The sequence below is a fragment of the Bombina bombina genome, chromosome 4 (assembly GCF_027579735.1).
Source record: "Bombina bombina isolate aBomBom1 chromosome 4, aBomBom1.pri, whole genome shotgun sequence".
NCBI lineage: Eukaryota > Metazoa > Chordata > Amphibia > Anura > Bombinatoridae > Bombina > Bombina bombina.
Genome location: NC_069502.1, coordinates 796926572 through 796943352, shown reverse-complemented (window position 1 = coordinate 796943352; position 16781 = coordinate 796926572). Strand labels below are relative to the sequence as shown.

The 16781-nt window shown below is 37.8% G+C and overlaps 1 protein-coding gene across 1 annotated transcript in view; it reads left to right on the top strand.

The window, feature by feature from the left end:
- Positions 1-9948, top strand: part of LOC128657870 (gastrula zinc finger protein XlCGF57.1-like) — a 44430-nt gene extending 34482 nt beyond the window's left edge. Inside the window, exon 3 of the mRNA XM_053712299.1 lies at positions 8183-9948. Within this exon, the coding sequence (XP_053568274.1) occupies positions 8183-9540 (1358 nt within the window). The 3' untranslated portion in view covers positions 9541-9948. The remainder of the gene's footprint in view (positions 1-8182) is intronic.
- Positions 9949-16781: the final 6833 nt, after the last annotated feature.

The following is a 16781-nucleotide window of genomic DNA, read 5'->3' as shown; positions in this document are numbered from 1 at the left end:
CCTTGTTACAGGACTGGCCTGCAAACCCCTCACCCCAGCAGAAGCGCTGGCACCAGGGCAGAGTGCCGCTGGCCTCTGCCCCCCAAGTACCACCAGCTATTTGCCCAGCTGCGCCAGGAAGGCCGAGGATGCTACACTTTCATCCTACAACCTGGAACCTACAGGCCAGTACTACTTATTGTGGGGGGGGCTACTTTGCTGCTAATGTTTATTTGTGGGTGGGTTGCGAGACTAACTTAGGCACTGACCGACAGAAGGTCAGGTGCCTGGTTAGTCTCCCTCCAAAAGGGGAGATATGTTACAAACTGCTATTTGTAACTGGCCCTTTAAATGGAAAATTGCCCTGCTTCCCTGGATTGTGGAGAAGCCTATTTGCCAGCCTCCTTCCTCATGACTATGGCCCCTGGAAGATTGTGCCCCTGAAAACGTATTAACTTTTATTGGGTGTGTATGGCCCTTTAAGAACCGTCTGGGGACATATTGTGACTTTGGTGAACAATGCCCCTTTAAGACTATGTCCCCAGACCTGTAAAATAACTTGTCCCTGGCTTTCTCCCACTTGGTTCAGTAAATAGGGCTTACTGAACCAAGTAACACACAGACAGACCCTTCGGTCAGAACTGAAAGAGTTAACTTTGTTCAGCTTTAAGAAGCTATTTTCTAAATACAAGTTTGCTGGCATCAGCTCTGATTAAGTTTAGTGATAAACATTCCCATTGTCTAATCACCTCCAGAGTCAGACTGCTAGTTGATAAGATGGACTGCATTGTTTTCTTGTGTGTAACTTGTTATCTGCTGAAGTAATGTAATTCTATTGTGGCCTGTCAAAGGGCGTTGTCTCTCTATCTAAATGTACCAAATGTGTGATGGGTGATTTTATGCCTCCCCCTGGGAATGTCCTGTTTGCATGTAACCTCAATAAAAACCAGGCTGGGTGTTCCAGAACCTCAGACCTCTTCTGAACCTCTAACTTGCAGCCTTGACTCATGTTTGTAGGGGACAGCTATAATCACTACAGGGATTGCTATGCTCTTCATACTCCCTTAGCTACTGAGAGCTCTAGTTCCTGATCCTGCTTCGCTCTACAGAAGGAAGAGGTTACCCTACTGGAGCCTGGTCGTAGGTCCAGGGCGCAGAGCAGACGGCGAGATACCAGCCCAGCAGCGGTGGTTCGTAGAGTCTGCATTACTTATGGTGGCTACGCAGTAGTTATGGTGTCTACGGTGCTGATGATCCTTTGGGTAGCGCAAGGAGCATCTTTTTTTACGGTCCAACTTCCAGCCAGCCTGGAGGCAACCGTAACCATTACCCTGAAGTGAAGGTCGGGGATTGGTTACTTTATGCAGTATTGACCATTTTCTTCTTGAGTCTGTCCTCCCCTTCGGTGGGTGGACTTTTGAAGTCCTCTTTTCTAACGGCATTGGGTACTGAGAGGGGACGCTCCTTGGAGCCCGATATTCTGAGGGCTGTTGTCAAGTTTTTGGCGCCTCTCAATGGTTTGGGTTCCACGATGGCTCAGTCAGCTTTCCTACCTGGAAGCTGGTTATTGAGAGTTTCTGTTCAGATGGCTTGGTGTTCTCTTGGAGAGCTCTTTGCTAGCTGCTGGGATAGTTATCCTGTTTCTGCTGTCTATGCTTGGCTAGCCTGCAGGTGTTGACTTGATACGAGGCAACAGAGAACGCATGGTTTTCTGGAGCACCTTATAGTATGATGCTGTGTCAGGGCTCTTCAGGCGTGGCCTCTATTGAAGAAATAACTTTTACATTTGTTTTCAAACAGACAATATCACAATAGTGACATATGTCAATCATCAAGGAGGGACTCACAGTTCTTCAATTATGAAGGAAGTATCTTGGAAACTTTATTTGGCGGAATCCCACTCTTGTCTAATTTCTGTGATTCATATCCCAGGTGTAGACAATTGGGCAAGTGGATTATTTCAACCGTCAGACTTTATATCCAGGGTAGTGGTCTTTCCATCCAGATGTGTTTGTATAGATGTGGGGTAGGGCTGGGCGATATGGGCAAAAAAAAATTGCAATTAAAAAAATAAATAAATTGCGATTTAATCGCAATTTTCTTATAAATGATTATAACACCTTAAATTTTCAATAAAAAATGTATTTAAGACTACAGAAAAAAAATGTATTTAAGACTACAGAATCTTAATGTGCATGTTTCGCAATGTCCAATACACTCTGGGAGAATAAAAATACAAACCACATATGTGTGTATACAGGGAGTGCAGAATTATTAGGCAAATGAGTATTTTGACCACATCATCCTCTTTATGCATGTTGTCTTACTCCAAGCTGTATAGGCTCGAAAGCCTACTACCAATTAAGCATATTAGGTGATGTGCATCTCTGTAATGAGAAGGGGTGTGGTCTAATGACATCAACACCCTATATCAGGTGTGCATAATTATTAGGCAACTTCCTTTCCTTTGGCAAAATGGGTCAAAAGAAGGACTTGACAGGCTCAGAAAAGTCAAACATAGTGAGATATCTTGCAGAGGGATGCAGCACTCTTAAAATTGCAAAGCTTCTGAAGCGTGATCATCGAACAATCAAGCGTTTCATTCAAAATAGTCAACAGGGTCGCAAGAAGCGTGTGGAAAAACCAAGGCGCAAAATAACTGCCCATGAACAAAAGAAAAGTCAAGCGTGCAGCTGCCAAGATGCCACTTGCCACCAGTTTGACCATATTTCAGAGCTGCAACATCACTGGAGTGCCCAAAAGCACAAGGTGTGCAATACTCAGAGACATGGCCAAGGTAAGAAAGGCTGAAAGACGACCACCACTGAACAAGACACACAAGCTGAAATGTCAAGACTGGGCCAAGAAAAATCTCAAAACTGATTTTTCTAAGGTTTTATGGACTGATGAAATGAGAGTGAGTCTTGATGGGCCAGATGGATGGGCCCGTGGCTGGATTGGTAAAGGGCAGAGAGCTCCAGTCCGACGCCAGCAAGGTGGAGGTGGAGTACTGGTTTGGGCTGGTATCATCAACGATGAGCTTGTGGGGCCTTTTCGGGTTGAGGATGGAGTCAAGCTCAACTCCCAGTCCTACTGCCAGTTTCTGGAAGACACCTTCTTCAAGCAGTGGTACAGGAAGAAGTCTGCATCCTTCAAGAAAAACATGATTTTCATTCAGGACAATGCTCCATCACACGCGTCCAAGTACTCCACAGCGTGGCTGGCAAGAAAGCGTATAAAAGAAGAAAATCTAATGACATGGCCTCCTTGTTCACCTGATCTGAACCCCATTGAGAACCTGTGGTCCATCATCAAATGTGAGATTTACAAGGAGGAAAAACAGTACACCTCTCTGAACAGTGTCTGGGAGGCTGTGGTTGCTGCTGCACGCAATGTTGATGGTGAACAGATCAAAACACTGACAGAATCCATGGATGGCAGGCTTTTGAGTGTCCTTGCAAGGAAAGGTGGCTATATTGGTCACTGATTTGTTTTTGTTTTGTTTTTGAATGTCAGAAATGTATATTTGTGAATGTTGAGATGTTATATTGGTTTCACTGGTAAAAATAAATAATTGAAATGGGTATATATTTGTTTTTTGTTAAGTTGCCTAATAATTATGCACAGTAATAGTCACCTGCACACACAGATATCCCCCTAAAATAGCTATAACTAAAAACAAACTAAAAACTACTTCCAAAACTATTCAGCTTTGATATTAATGAGTTTTTTGGGTTCATTGAGAACATGGTTGTAGTTCAATAATAAAATTAATCCTCAAAAATACAACTTGCCTAATAATTCTGCACTCCCTGTATATACTGTATATATATATACATATATATATATATATATATATATATATATATATATTCATAACCTACAGTATTATATTATTACACTGTGAGTATGCATTTAACTTGTAGCACTAATGTTCTATTAAAAAATAAGCAAGCTTCATAAAATACAGTAATAGTCTTAGTTCCAGAGTGAACAATCTCTGTGCCTGTAGAAATATTGCAAGTAATCATGCTCCATTGCATGCAGTAATATTCTATTTTGTGCAGTGCAGTATATCATATAAGAGAACAAGCAAGCTCTGTGCAAGATGTAATATTATGTTATAAAGTAAATAAGCTCTGTACCTAATGTTTTATTATAGATTCCAGTCCCATAACCTGCAGTAATAGTTTATTATAAAGCAGCTAGTCCATTCAGCACTGCATAGCCGGCTATCCCTCTAGCTAGATCTGACACGGCTGCCCCCCAGCCCCCCTCAGCCTGAGCTCAGTCAGACATCATGTGTCCATCATTGTGCTTATGTGTAGTGTGATAGGAGCGCCTAAAGGTGGATTCCTGCTGCTAAAAAAGTTCTTCCCTCAAAGAGAACTAAATGGTGGATAAGAAGAAAAAATGGGGTTTATTTAGCAGCGCTAAAAAAAGCTAGGAAATGATGATACCAATCTAATTTATGTTTTATACAATCTATTTTATTTAAAAATTCTTATAACACATAAAAACAACAGCAAATGCTTTTCCTAATTAATAAAGGGACGTCTCCCTTATACAACACTTATAAAAACAGACTAGAACCATATAATCCTAGAATTTAAGGTATAAAGGAATTAATTCTATAGATAACATATGGCAAGCAACAAATTTCTAAGATAAATGGTGAATTAAATATTTAAAAGGCACAAATGTATCAATCCTAATAGCTTTACAGTTCTTCAGTAACAAATTCAGTTATAAAGTTACACAGTTACTTTCCTTGGACATATAATTGGCTCAGGTGTGCTGGATAGTTAAAAAGGCAAAAAACAGCCAATATTCTGATTTAGGTGCCAAAGCAATCGTGGTTAATGGAAATGGTTAATTTAACAGATGAATACCTTGATGTCTTTGAAGCACCAGGAACAAACAGTCTGTGAATCCCTCACAGTGAAGATAATCAGCGGTTGCAACCAGGACAGATTAAGGTACCTCTACACTAATTTGCACTACGTTTTTTAAAACACGCAAACTGAACTTTAAAGACATCAAGGTATTCATCTGTTAAATTAACCATTTCCATTAACCACGATTGCTTTGGCACCTAAATCAGAATATTGGCTGTTTTTTGCCTTTTTAACTATCCAGCACACCTGAGCCAATTATATGTCCAAGGAAAGTAACTGTGTAACTTTATAACTGAATTTGTTACTGAAGAACTGTAAAGCTATTAGGATTGATACATTTGTGCCTTTTAAATATTTAATTCACCATTTATCTTAGAAATTTGTTGCTTGCCATATGTTATCTATAGAATTAATTCCTTTATACCTTAAATTCTAGGATTATATGGTTCTAGTCTGTTTTTATAAGTGTTGTATAAGGGAGACGTCCCTTTATTAATTAGGAAAAGCATTTGCTGTTGTTTTTATGTGTTATAAGAATTTTTAAATAAAATAGATTGTATAAAACATAAATTAGATTGGTATCATCATTTCCTAGCTTTTTTTAGCGCTGCTAAATAAACCCCATTTTTTCTTCTTATCCATCATTGTGCTTGCCTTGTCTGAGCCGTGAGCCTCCTCTCTGCGGCTGCCACTCCAGTCTCACTGCCACTATGCAGACGCTCAGACTCCTCCTGAAGAGACTACATGTGCAGTCAGTTCCAGGCGGAAGCAAAAAAATATCCATCACCTGTTGTTCCGCCCCTGGCCAAAGGTGCGGGCTAGTACATCACTAGTTGTCATAGGTGACATCATAGTGGGCAGGGTTATAAATCGCGTACTGTTGCAGTTTTTAAACCACAGCAATTAATCGAGGTTTAAAACTGCATCTGCAATTAATCGTGCAGGCCTAATGTGGGGTCTTCTAGAAATAGATCTAATGGCCTTTCGTCTAAATAAGAAGCATGCCAGATACCTTTCCAAGGCCAGGGATCCTCAAGCGAAGATGGTGGATGCCTTAGCATTTCCTTGGTTTTTACCAACCTGCTTATATTTTTTTCGCCTCTGGTTCTTCTTTCAAGGGTAATCTAAAAGATCATAATGGTTCAATCTCATGTGTTTTTGATAGCACCAGCATGGTCTCACAGGTTTTGGTATGCAGATCTTGTCCGGATGTCCAGTTGCCAGCCTTGGCCACTTCCTTTAAGGCCAGACCTTCTGTCTCTAGGGCTGTTTTTCCATCAAGATCTCAAATCTTTACATTTGAAGGCATGGAATTTTAACGCTTAGTACTTAATCATAGAGGTTTCTCTGACTCAGTGATTAGCACTATGGTACAGGCTCACAAGTCTGTTTCAAGGAGATTTTTTTTATCAGGTTTGAAAAACCTATATTTCATGGTGGCCCACTCATAATCACTCTTGGCATTCTTTCAGAATTCCTAGAATTTTAGTTTCTTCCGGATGTTTTGGAGAAGGGTTTATCTGCAAATACTTTGAAGGATAAATGTCTGCTCTCTCTGTCTTCTTTCATAGGAAGATTGATACATTTCCAGATATTTACTGTTTTGTTCCGGCTTTGATTTGTATCAAACCTTTTATTTAATCTAGTTCTTCTCCTTGGAGACTCAACTTAGTTTTTAAGTTTTTTTTCAGGCTCCTCCTTTTGAGCCCTTGCATTCTCTGATTATTTTTTACTTTCTTGGAAAGTGTTATTTCTTTTGGCTATCTCTTCAGCTAGAAGAGTTTCTGAATTGTTTGCTCTCTATCGAGTTTCTTTATCTGATTTTCCATCAAAATAAAGCTGTTTTGCAGACTTCATTTATATTTTTTTGCCTAATGTTGTGAATTCTAACAAATTTAATAGGGAATTTGTTGTTCCTTCTTTGTGTCCTAACTCTAAAAATACTCTTGTAAGGTTTTCTCATTCTTTGGATGTAGTAAGAGCTTTGAAATAGTATGTTGAGGCTACTTAAGATTTTATAAAGACTTCTAGTCTATTTGTTATTTCTTGGCTCCAGGAAAGGTCAGAAGGCCTCTGTTTTTTTCTCTGTTATTTTGATTATAACTTCTGTTTCACAAAGCCTTTTTAACGGCGGAGCAGTCTCCTCTTCAGAGAATTACAGCTCATTTTACTAGATCAGTTGCCTCTTGGGTTGTCAAGAAAGAAGCTTCAGTTGATTAAATTTGCAAAGCAGTACTTTGGTTTTCTTTGCATATTTTTTCTTAAATTTTACCATTTTATTGTGTCTGCTTTTTCGGGAGCATCCTTGGGTAAAACGGTTCTTCAGGCACTTATCTTAGTTTGATTCTAGTGCCTTTGATTTGAGTTTTTTGGATTTTTTTTAAAGAAAACATTTATATTTTGGATTTAATTTCTCAGCATATTTAGCTGCTGTTATTTTATCCCTCCCTCTCTAGTGACTTGTGGATTTCCACATCTTGGGTATTATATCAAATATGTCACTAGCTCATGGACTCTTGCCACTTACATGAAAGAAAATATCATTTATGTAAGAACTTACCTGATAAATTACTTTCTTTCATAGTGGCAAGAGCCCATGAGACCCACCCTATTTTTGGTGGTTAGGATATTTTTGTATAAAGCACTTTTTTCCAGTATATCTTTTTGTATGCTTTTTACTCCTTCTTTTACACCTCACTTCTTGGCTACACGTTAAACTAAGGCATGAGTGAGGTGGGAGGTGTATTTATAGGCATTTTGAGGTTTGGGAAACTTTGCCTCCTCCTGGTAGGAATGTATATCCCATACGTCACTAGCTCATGGACTCTTGCCACTATGAAAGAAATGAATTTATCAGGTAAGTTCTTACATAAATTATGTTTTTCTTTTATGATTCAAATAGAACATACAATTTTGAACAACGTTCCAAGTTAAGTCTATTATCAAATTGTCTTTGTTTTTTGTTATCCTTTGTTGAAAAGCAGGAATTTTAGCTCAGGAGTGTGCACGTGTCTACAGCACTATATGGCTGCAGTTTTGCAACAATTTTATACATTAGCAAGAGCACTAGATAGCAGCACTATTTCCTGTCATGTAGTGCTTCAGACATATGCACGCTACCTACCAATGTATCTCTTCAACAAAGAATAGAAGTAAGAATAGAAGTAGATTTAAAACTTTTAAGTGTAGGAATCATAGCCTGCCCCTTATTCTTGTTGTACACACTAATAACAGTTGAAATGTCCTTAAAATATAATTATGTCTTTAATAACTAACATTAATCCCACTGTAATTCTTATCAACAGGTGAATTTACAAACTGCAGTAATCCTAGTCTTATCCATGGTGAAAATACAGATACTTGTTTCAGTCATCTTCAAAATCAAAGAAGCAAAGTGGGAAAATTACATTCTGAGTCTGGGAATTTTTCCGGGAATTTAAATCTTTTAAGACATCAGAAAATTCATACAGGAGAGAAAGTATTTTCATGTTCTGAATGTGAGAAATGTTTTATTAAGAAATCTTCTCTTACTAGACATCAGAAAATTCATTCAGGAGAGAAAGCTTTTTCGTGTTCTGAATGCGGAAAATGTTTTACTTGGAAATCCTCTCTTATTGATCATCTGAAAATTCATACAGGAGAGAAAGCTTTTTCATGTTCTGAATGTGGTAAATATTTTGCTCTGAAATCAAATCTTATTGCCCATCAGAAAATTCATTCAGGAGACAAAGCTTTTTCATGTTCTGAATGTGGGAAGTGTTTTATCAATAAATCTTCTCTTACTAGACATCAGAAAAGTCATACAGGAGAGAAAACATTTAAGTGTTCAGAATGTGGGAAATGTTTTGGGTGGAAATCAAATCTTACTACACATCAGAAAATTCATACAGGAGAGAAAGTATTTTCATGTTCTGAATGTGGGAAATGTTTTATTGAGAAATCTTCTCTTACTAGACATCAGAAAATTCATACAGGAGAGAAAACATTTAAGTGTTCAGAATGTGGGAAATGTTTAACTCGGAAATCATCTCTTATTGATCATCAGAAATTTCATACAGGAGAGAAAACTTTTTCATGTTCTGAATGTGGGAAATATTTTGCTCTGAAATCAAATCTTATTGGCCATCAGAAAATTCATTCAGGAGAGAAAGCATTTTCATGTTCTGAATGCGGGAAATGTTTTACTTGGAAATGCTCTCTTATTGATCATCTTAAACTTCATACAGGAGAGAAAGCTTTTTCATGTTCTGAATGTGGTAAATATTTTGCTCTGAAATCAAATCTTATTGGCCATCAGAAAATTCATTCAGGAGAGAAAGCTTTTTCATGTTCTGAATGTGGGAAGTGTTTTACTCAGAAACCACATCTTATTAGCCATCAGAAAATTCACACAGGAGAGAAAGCATTTTCATGTTCTGAATGTGGGAAGTGTTTTATTCAGAAATCACATCTTATTGGCCATCAGAAAATTCACACAGGAGAGAAAGCTTTTTCATGTTCTGAGTGTGGGAAGTATTTTACTGAAAAAGCAATTCTTATTACACATCAGAAAATTCACAGAGGAGAGAAACCATTTTCATGTTCTGAATGTGGGAAAAGTTTTGCTTGGAAATCAAATCTTATTACACATCAGAAAATTCATACAGGAAAGAAAGTATTTTAATGTTCTGAACGAGGGAAGTGTTTTATTGAAAAACCAACTCTTATTAGACATCAAAAAAATCATACAAAAGACAAAGCATTTTCGTATTCTGAATGTGGAAAATGTTTTACCAACAAAGGAAATTTTGTCATCAAAATCTTCATACAGGAGAGAAAGGATTTCTGTGTTTTGAATATGGGAAAAGTTTTGCTCAGAAGTTACAACTTATAGCGCATCAGTGAATTCATATGGGAGAGAAAGCATTCTCATGCTTTGCACAGGGTAAACCCCTATATTAACATCAAAAGTGCAAGAGCCTTCCAAAAGTCCTTGTCTGGTTTAAGATAGTCCCCCTAGCTGCATAACATTCATTGTGCTGAATTATAACTGTATATATATTATTTTTTATATTAAAACACTGAAATATTATTGTCCATTTCTATTTATTTTAGAAAGGTTACCTAATATATTTAAAAATCCATTAATGTTTTGACTGTATTTGAGAAAAAAAGCCTCAATAATAGTGTTTATTTAAATTGTAATAAAAATATGATTTCTTTCATATAGGTAGTGAGACTCCACAATCCATTTGATTCTTCAGGCCCTGATATTCAAAACCTCTCCACTCAGGTGATATATTCTAAAATGATCTTAGGGTAAGTTTAAAGTTTCCAATCGTTTTCATTCCTTTTGTCAGAATAGAGAATAGAAAACCACCCCTTCCCCTAAGGCCTCCGGCTCTAATTGGAGACCATCTCCGAATTAGAATAAATAAAAAAAACTGGAGAGAAGAGGGCGCCTCATAGTGTATCACAGATTGCTGAATTTATCAACAAATAGCTGGAAATATGTTCACCAGATGCCGTTGCACCTTGGAAATTTTTAAGACCAATTTGGAAAAATTTAAGCTGAAATTGAGTCAGTATACAATAATAACTTCCCAAGTGTAATAAAAAACAACTTTACTATCTTTGCTGCAATGCGTTTCTCGACCGCTCAATGGTCATTTCATCAGGCAAGTGAAAAAACGTTAAAACGACTTGGGATGTCTGGCAGATCCATTAGTCCGCAGCTAAGGAACAGCTGACAGTGTACTAGCCGCAGTACAAAGTGCTAGCCTGCGTTCAAGCACCGGTCACAGTACAGTGCAACGGCATCTGGTGAGCATATTTCCAGCTATTTGTTAATAAATTCAGCAATCTGTGATACACTATGAGGCACCCTCTTCTCTCCAGTTTTATAGATTGTTCCACACACCGGATTCGCAAGCGGAGCGGCCTCTCCACTTCTCTTCCATACATCACGGATCAGAGCGTCACTTGCATACCACTACAGAAAGCAGCCGATTGATTGGTCATTAAACATTCAAGTTTTCTCTTGGTCTCTGATGCCAACACAATTCTGACTCAAGTACTTTCGCATACTTTTATATTATTTATTTTTTTCATTATTTTAATTTGAATCACATTCATTTAATTTTATTTTGTTATGGGTTTTTTGTGTGTTCATCATTATTAATATTTTTTACGGTGCACCCCCATTAGGATACCCCCTTGGGTTTCCATATTATCTTACTGGAATAAATCTAATCCTTATAAGAAACCAAATCCTGCCCCTAAACCTATATGAAGGTGCGGCCCTCAAGCCGGTTCTTCTGGGTGGGGGCAGACGAGTGTTCCCTGTAGTCTGCGCGGCAGCACGGGTTCTGTGTATGCCCGCACACTGATAAACACGGGCCGTGCATGACAGGACAGTGAGGAAGTGAAAATGACCTGCTAATTGACATCGCTCCTCGACCTGTTTACATCTAGCGACGGGTAGGTTGTGAAGGCAGCAAGGCTACGCAATGAGGATTAGAGAGTAAGATTGAGAGGCTCTGGAGGAGAATCTAGAGAGGGATTAACGTGAAAGGTGTGGTTTCATGTTTAAGATAACTTTATCCCCTTATTTATGAGAGAACGTTTCATTACATTAAGTTCTCAGTTGGTTGGGTACTAGTAACTTAGTAAGGGGTTAATCTTTTATAGGTGTATTTTGCAATAAAATGGGCAGTGATATGGTTACAGTGGCCCCAAGCTCTGATTGTCAGGTGCTTCTTACGGTTTTTAGGGGCTGTCCTATCCTCATTGCATGCCTTCACAACCTACCCGTCGCTAGATGTAAACAGGGCAATATGATTCAGCAGCTGATTCATAAGAGCTAACTTGGATTCTATCAGAAGAGTAAATGTGCTGCGTATATTGTAACATAGTCGCTTTGGAATGTGACCATGTCGAAGAGCAGAACACCTGCGTCTGTTATGATGATCACCATGATGTTTCCTGAGGTTACAGCTTGTTAGGTCAGCGTCTGGTTCAGTTTCTAGGGACTGTGTCTGGGGTCAGTTTCTGGGGACTGTGTCTGGGGTCAGTATTTGGGGACTGTCTGGGGTCATATATGATATATATATATATATTGTCATGTTCTGTCTCAGGATATTTTGTGAGAGCCTCATTGTCTGGAACAGTTGCTTTAAATGAAGATTAATAGAAAGCCATATAGATTGAAAATATATCAGATTTATTTTAAAATAACAAAATATTTTGAGCAAATACTTGCAGGGTATTTTAAATATATACTATTCAGGTATGTTATGTCCACATACGCCAGGAGTGGAAAGGAGCAAACAAGTAAGCAGAGATGCAGATTCAAAAGGAAAGTCTCCTGGTAATAACTGAAGAGCAGGAATTACACAAAGCAGGAAACAACCTTGTAAACAGGTAGCAGGTTTAAAGGTAAAGTCTTTGTCCTGGTAATAACTGAAGAGCAGGAATTACACAAAGCAGGAAACAACCTTGTAAACAGGTAGCAGGTTTAAAGGTAAAGTCTTTGTCCTGGTAATAACTGAAATGCAGGATTTGCACAAAATAGGAAACAACCTTACAAACAGGTGCAAAGGTGAAGTCTTCATCCAAAGATGTAGTGAAGTACAGGAAACAGGTTCTGACTTGTGACAAAACAGATACAATGTGCAGCCTTAAATAGGGAGATTTTGCACAGGATTGGCTCAGAGTATAACCAAAATTGAGAGCACCTGTGTTTTGCACAGGTGAAAATACAATTAGACAAATACAGCTTTGGCAGATCTTTTAAGTTGCATTCCATTGCATTGAAATTCACAACTGCTAGAACTGACTGTGGCTCAACACATAAGCAAACAGTGTAGTAAGCACAGATCCACAGGTTCAAATCCCCACACAGCCCTTTCAAGCAGAATGCCTCCCAGACCTTTTCTTTTTCTTCTTAGTCTGGGGGCTTGGTTCGTGGCGCTCAAAGCCTGTTCAAACATCTGAAGATCAGTTTTACGAACCAGTGTTCCATTTGAAGCCATAATACATTCAGATGAAGTTGATTCTTCCCTTGGAACAGCTGCCTGAGATTGGGGACCCATAGAAGATTGCACTGTAGGCATAACAAGAGTTGAAATACAAAGATCGGTTTGATTTGGAGGTTCCTGATTATGCCCAGCAGCTTGCAATGGACTGGCTGATGGGTAGAGTACCTCCGGGTAGGATATGACCTCTCCTTCAGAGTCAAGGAATTCATTTTCTGTGTCATATATATCCAAATCAACCATCTCATCCAATTCTTTCTCAGTCAATGAGTAGCTGGGTGAAGGAGGTGTGGATCTTTAGATTTGGCAGAGTCTGATTCAGCTGGAAGGTTTGTCACTTTTATGTCTGATGAGTGAGAAGGATCTCCAGCCAGGGCTGAGACAAGGTAATATGCAGGATTTCCAGGAGGTATTTTTTCAGAATTCCCCAATGTGGTTGATGCAGAAACAGATGCAGTGGCATGGGTAGTGGATGTAGTTGGAGTTGTACTCGCAATGACCATCTGTTTCAAATCAGGTACCATTTCTTGACGCGTGTTAGAAATGGTTGCTTGTAGAATAGATGTATTCTCCGTAGCTGGGTCCTGTCCAGGGGTATCTTTCGTTCCTTTAGCATCAGAGTCCATTTTAGACTTGGCTGTATCTTGACTCAATCCTCTAGGGGTCTTACTGGACACCCTGTGATGCGGTGACCAGTTTCCCACAATAGAAACAGAGGTTAAGTTGTCTTCGCTGAGTCTTTTCCTCTTCCGTTAAGGGTTCTTTACAACCTTTTCTTGATCGGGAGGTAACTTCAGACAAGTTTTTGGTTGGGAGACATAACATTTCCACCAGCTCCATAAAGTTAATCAGTATGTCCTTAATAAACTTTAATACTGATTCCAATATAAAAATAATCCCAGAGGGCTCTCTTTTAAGGTCTTCACATTTGTCATGTTCTGTCTCAGGATATTTTGTGAGAGCCTCATTGTCTGGAACAGTTGCTTTAAATGAAGATTAATAGAAGCCATATAGATTGAAAATATATCCGATTTATTTTAAAATAACAAAATACTTTGATTGAGCAAATACTTGCAGGGTATTTTAAATATATACTATTCAGGTATGTTATGTCCACATACGCCAGGAGTGGAAAGGAACAAACAGGTAAGCAGAGATGCAGATTCAAAAGGAAAGTCTTTCTCCTGGTAATAACTGAAGAGCAGGAATTGCACAAAGCAGGAAACAACCTTGTAAAACAGGTGCAAAGGTGAAGTCTTCATCCTAATATGTACTAAAGTACAGGAAACAGGTTCTGGCTTGTGACAAAACTGATACAATGTGAAGACAATGTGCAGCCTAACAGCCAGCCTTAAATAGGGAGATTTTGCACAGGATTGGCTCAGAGTATAAATAAAATTGAGAGCACCAGTGTTTTGCACAGTTGAAAATACAATTGGACAAATACAGCTTTTGCAGATCTTTTAAGTTGCATGCCATTGCATTGAAATTCTCAACTGCTAGAACTGACTATGGCTCAACAAATAAGCAAATAGTGTAGTAAGTGCAGATCCAAAGGTTCAAATAACCACAGAGCCCATTCAAGCAGAATGCCTCCCAGACCTTTTCTTTTTCTTCTTAGTCTGGGGACTTGGTTCGTGACATATATATATATATATATATATATATATAGAATACAATAAAGAAGAAGGCGCCAACATAGTGTGAATCTGTATTGAAAGTTGTTCACTCCCCACACATAAATGGTACTTACGAGAAGTAAAGCACTTGAGAAGTGCTACAACGACTTTCTGGAGCATTAACAGCTGTCCAGGTAGCTGGTCTCTCGTCCTCAAAATGAGCTCCTAGTGCTGTGTACGGTCTGCAGCAATTTGCAGCTTGAACCCTATCACCTGCTCCTTTCTCTCGCTGTATAATGTGAGAGGTGCCCAAACCAGGTGGGCTGGTAGCTATGATCGGATATCAAGTGTTTGTTAAAATAACGATTCCTAAAAAATGTATCACTCAGCCGTGATCAGTTATGGTAAAAACAAATGTTTATTTCATAAACATATATCACAACGCGTTTCCCGGTCTACCTTGACCGCTTCCTCAGGTGAATAAACCATAACTAAACTATACAGCTTTATATTTGCTCAACTCGGCGTTCAAGCCAAATTAAAGCGCATGCGTGCAGGAGTATACAATCCCCATAGTAAACAGGTGTGTGTATTGCCCTCAGGCCGATTGGTCATCGGAGTGAAATAACAGACCAACCACAGAGTACTGTGCTGACACACCTCTAGTGTATGTGTAAGCGTATAAACTTTAATTTCTGGTGTGCAGTTTTCTGCAAATAGCGTAATATCGTTTAAAAAACTGTTGGTTATCAGTTGTTCCATGTTAATATACATAAAGATACCAAAATGGCTATTTGTGTCTTAGCGTTACTACCGCTGCTACGTTATTAATGCGTGCTTTCTAACATCTCATGGGGATGGTATTCCTTCATGCATTTACAAAAATTACTGTACTATCTATCAAGAACAATGATTCCTAACTCCATGGTCTAAGATATACAAAATCTAATGCTGTATATAAATATATATATGTATATATACAAAAAAATAAAATAAAAACAAAATGATATAATCATAAAAAATACTAAAATATTACCCCTAATCACAACGTTAAAAAATGCGAATATTCCTAAACATAATGTAAATACCTATAAATAATGATATTACTCATTATATATACACAAAAATATTAGTCTACGTGTACTGTTGTTAATATAGATACCATCATGTAATATATACAAAATAATACAATGATATAATATTAAAAATAATAAAATATTACCCCTAATAACAAAGATAAAAAATACGTATATTCCTAAACATAAAGTGAATACCTATAAAAAATGATGTTGCTCCTTATATATACACCATAATATAAGTCTATGTGTACTGATGTTAATACAGATATCATCATGTAATAACGCTGTCCCACTCAAATTCTATCTCTGGGGTTTCGTAGTGAGATCTATATTTGTAGATGATATATTATGATGTATCTGAACAGAGTCTATTGTATGAAAAACTACTACTAGGGAATAATTACTGATAATGAGTAAACCTATTAACTCATAACTAAATACGACTATAACCTAGTTAAATGCCGCCATATCAAGATTCTCATTCAGACCATATGGATTTAATGTTTTAAGTTTCCAAATCCAATACGTCTCTCTTTGTCTTAAGTCCATTAATCTATTTCTACCCCATTTGGATGGGATTTGTTCAATAGGAAAAATACTATATAGATCTGTCTGCCCCTCATGACAACAAACTCCATGTCTAGAGACACTATGTTTAATACACGATTTTTTCACATTTCTCATGTGTTCACCCCATCTTTTTTTCAGGGGTCTAGATGTTCTCCCTATATATTGTAAGCCACACTTGCATTCCAGTAAGTATATTACGAAAGAGGAATCGCATGAAAAATAAGTTTTTATCTCAAATTCTTCTTTCGTAGAAAAAGACATAAACTTATACTTATCTCCCTTTGTAAAATCACAAAGCCCACAATTAGCTCTATTACATTTAAAGAACCCTTTCTTATTGGACAGCCAATTTTTTATCTTATGTTCACCATTTTTTCCAAATTTCTTCATCACTATTTTACTAGGGGCAAGTTTATTTTTTAGAGTAGGTGCTCTTTTAAACGTACATGTGGGGTTTTCATCTAAAATGTTCCTTAATACCGGATCATTCAGTAGAATGTTCCAATGCTTGCGAACAATTCTCTTAATTTTATCATGGTTTGAGGTGTATTTAGTTATAAATCTCAGATTGTTATTTTTGTTTACTTTGTTCTTATTCGTGTCTATCTCATCTAAATTTTT